Source organism: Lolium perenne, chromosome 1 (genome assembly GCF_019359855.2).
Source record: "Lolium perenne isolate Kyuss_39 chromosome 1, Kyuss_2.0, whole genome shotgun sequence".
NCBI classification, from domain to species: Eukaryota; Viridiplantae; Streptophyta; class Magnoliopsida; order Poales; family Poaceae; genus Lolium; species Lolium perenne.
The window spans coordinates 74240855-74243255 of NC_067244.2; the positions used below are offsets into that span (position 1 = coordinate 74240855).

Here is a 2401-nt window from a genome sequence, read left to right on the forward strand (position 1 = left end):
AAAACATAGCAAATTGGTATTCGGCTTGTCCTTTACGAATCCAACAAGCCAAAGAACACCTAAATAGGAGCTCGTATGAAGAAATAGCGCCCAAATTACTGTAGAGTCCACGGTACTTAACGACTAGTGGTACGATCCTCCATGACCATACCGGATACCCATACCACCATCCGTCGAGGCCCTTTCATCAAACTGAACAACATTTGTGTAGGCCCGAAGGCCATGTCTGGTGAGGGGGTTACCCAGAACGCAAAACCGACCTCAGAGAGGCTACAAAAGGAGAGGAGAACCCAACTACCATCAACAATGTCATCACATATTGACACAACAAAGCCCTGCAACCATGCCACCACCATAGATATCCACCAACACCTCCATCACACCATTGAACTAAGAAAAGAAGAAGGCTAGGGACAAGGAGGTCTTGGCATCAACGCCATCACCATATCCACGTTCATCACTGATCCCTCCATCCATCGCGTTGTAATCCAAAACTTGATTATCAGTTCTGCCTAGGGTAGGTGGTGGAGGGGAAATCGATGGGGCGTCGGTGCTTGGAGAGAAAGTAGAGTGAGAGCCGATAGATAACAGAATTAGGAGAGAGCCATACATGTGGGTCTAGTGGACTCAAAATGACTACTTACCCTTATAATGAATAATATAATTCTGTACACTTCCTAAAATTGCCAACAATAGTAAAAATTATATATTTTTTAAGCTGAATTGCTAATTCCAAGGCGTCTAAGATTTAATTAATAAATCAAAGTCGATTCTTTAGCCATTCGATTTGCCTTGTGATTCATGTTGATATATTACAGTGGAAGTGCAACTCACAGAATTGTTCACCTAGTATAAAATATTTTGTTCCGTTCATCTGGTACAAAAAAAATAATTTGTTCAAGATGTAAAAATGTTCATCTACCACAACTGTTTTGTTCACGAGAATAAAATGTTCAGTGTCATAAATATTATAACACGATTTAAAATTTGTCGACTGACCTCCACGCGCCTATGTTTAAACCCGAATTGTGAGTATCAGTTCTGCCTGTACGCAATGAAGTGCGCGAGGTGGCGCAGCGGCTCTGTGCGGGCACGATCGAACCGGTCTAGCTCTGCCTCGGCGCTCGCCACAAGCTCGGCGGCGTAGGCGCGCGCCCCGTCCACGCCCATCAGCTTCGGGTACGTCGTCTTGTCGGTCGCCAGGTCCTTCCCGGCCGTCTTCCCCAGTTGCTCGGACGTTTGCGTCACGTCCAGCACGTCGTCTACGACCTGGAACAGCAGCCCGACGTAACGCGCGTACCGCCGGATGCTCTCGATATCTTCTTCGCAAGCTCCGCCGACGATGGCTCCGCACACCGCCGCGGCCTCCAGGAGCCGCGCCGTCTTGTGTATGTGAATGTACTCCAGCGTGGCCAGGCCGACGTCCGCGCCTTCGCTGGCGAGGTCCACGACCTGCCCCGCCGCGAGCCCACCCGTGCCCACGGCTTTGGCGAGCTCCGCCACGGCGCGGAGCGCGCGGTCGGCCGGCACGCCGTGCTCCGCGCAGCCCCGGGCGATGTGCTCGAACGAGAGGGACAGGAGCGCGTCTCCCGCGAGGAGCGCGGTGCTCACGCCGAAGGCGACGTGGTTCGTCGGGCAGCCGCGCCGGAGGTCGTCATCGTCCATGCACGGGAGGTCGTCGTGGATGAGCGACATGGTGTGGACCATCTCGACGGCGCAGGCCACCGGCGTGGCGACGGCCTCGTCGCCGCCCACCATCTCGCAGGCAGCGATCGCGAGCATGGGGCGCACGCGCTTGCCGCCCGCGAGGAGCGAGTAGCGCATGGACTCGCTGAGGCGCTCGGGCTGTACGAGCGGCAGAGCGCGGTCGAGCGCGTCGTTCACGGTCACGGCCTTGCACGCCATGTACCGGTCGAAGCTGAAAACATCCTCGCCTTGTGACCCGGTGGGGGTGGTGATGAGGGTGTTGCTCGTTGGAGTCGCCACAGCGCACCGTACGCCGGTGGTGGAATGCCTAGCATGGAGTGAAGCTTTTCTTGGAGAAGTATGGACCTTGAGACTAGGCGACGGGGTGGCATGGTGGACGAGAAAGGGTGCGACCTTGGCCATTGTTGTGAGCAGAGAGCGTATTGTCTTCTCTTTTGGCAGAAGAGAGGGTAGGGTTGTTCTAGGGCAGAGGACACACTCGTGGCCGTCGTGGATGTGGGTATAAATAGGGAAAGATATACAGTAGTATCCTCTTAGGGATGTTCCTACACATTCTTTTTTGGCATGCCGATGGAAGAAGATGTTGATCAGCCGTCGCACGCACAGACTTCTACACATGGGGCTGACCGGCCGAGATCAAATTGAGTTTTATTGCAACAAGGTGATTGGCATACTGGCTTTGTGAGACGGAGAC

At 53.9% G+C, this 2401-nt stretch overlaps 1 protein-coding gene across 1 annotated transcript; it reads right to left on the bottom strand.

The window, feature by feature from the left end:
* Positions 1–602: 602 nt before the first annotated feature.
* Positions 603–2162, bottom strand: LOC127293372 (geranylgeranyl pyrophosphate synthase 7, chloroplastic). The gene has a single exon (XM_051322972.2). The coding sequence runs from the start codon at positions 2107–2109 to the stop codon at positions 1036–1038; it is 1074 nt and encodes a 357-aa protein (XP_051178932.1). The 5' UTR covers positions 2110–2162; the 3' UTR covers positions 603–1035.
* Positions 2163–2401: the final 239 nt, after the last annotated feature.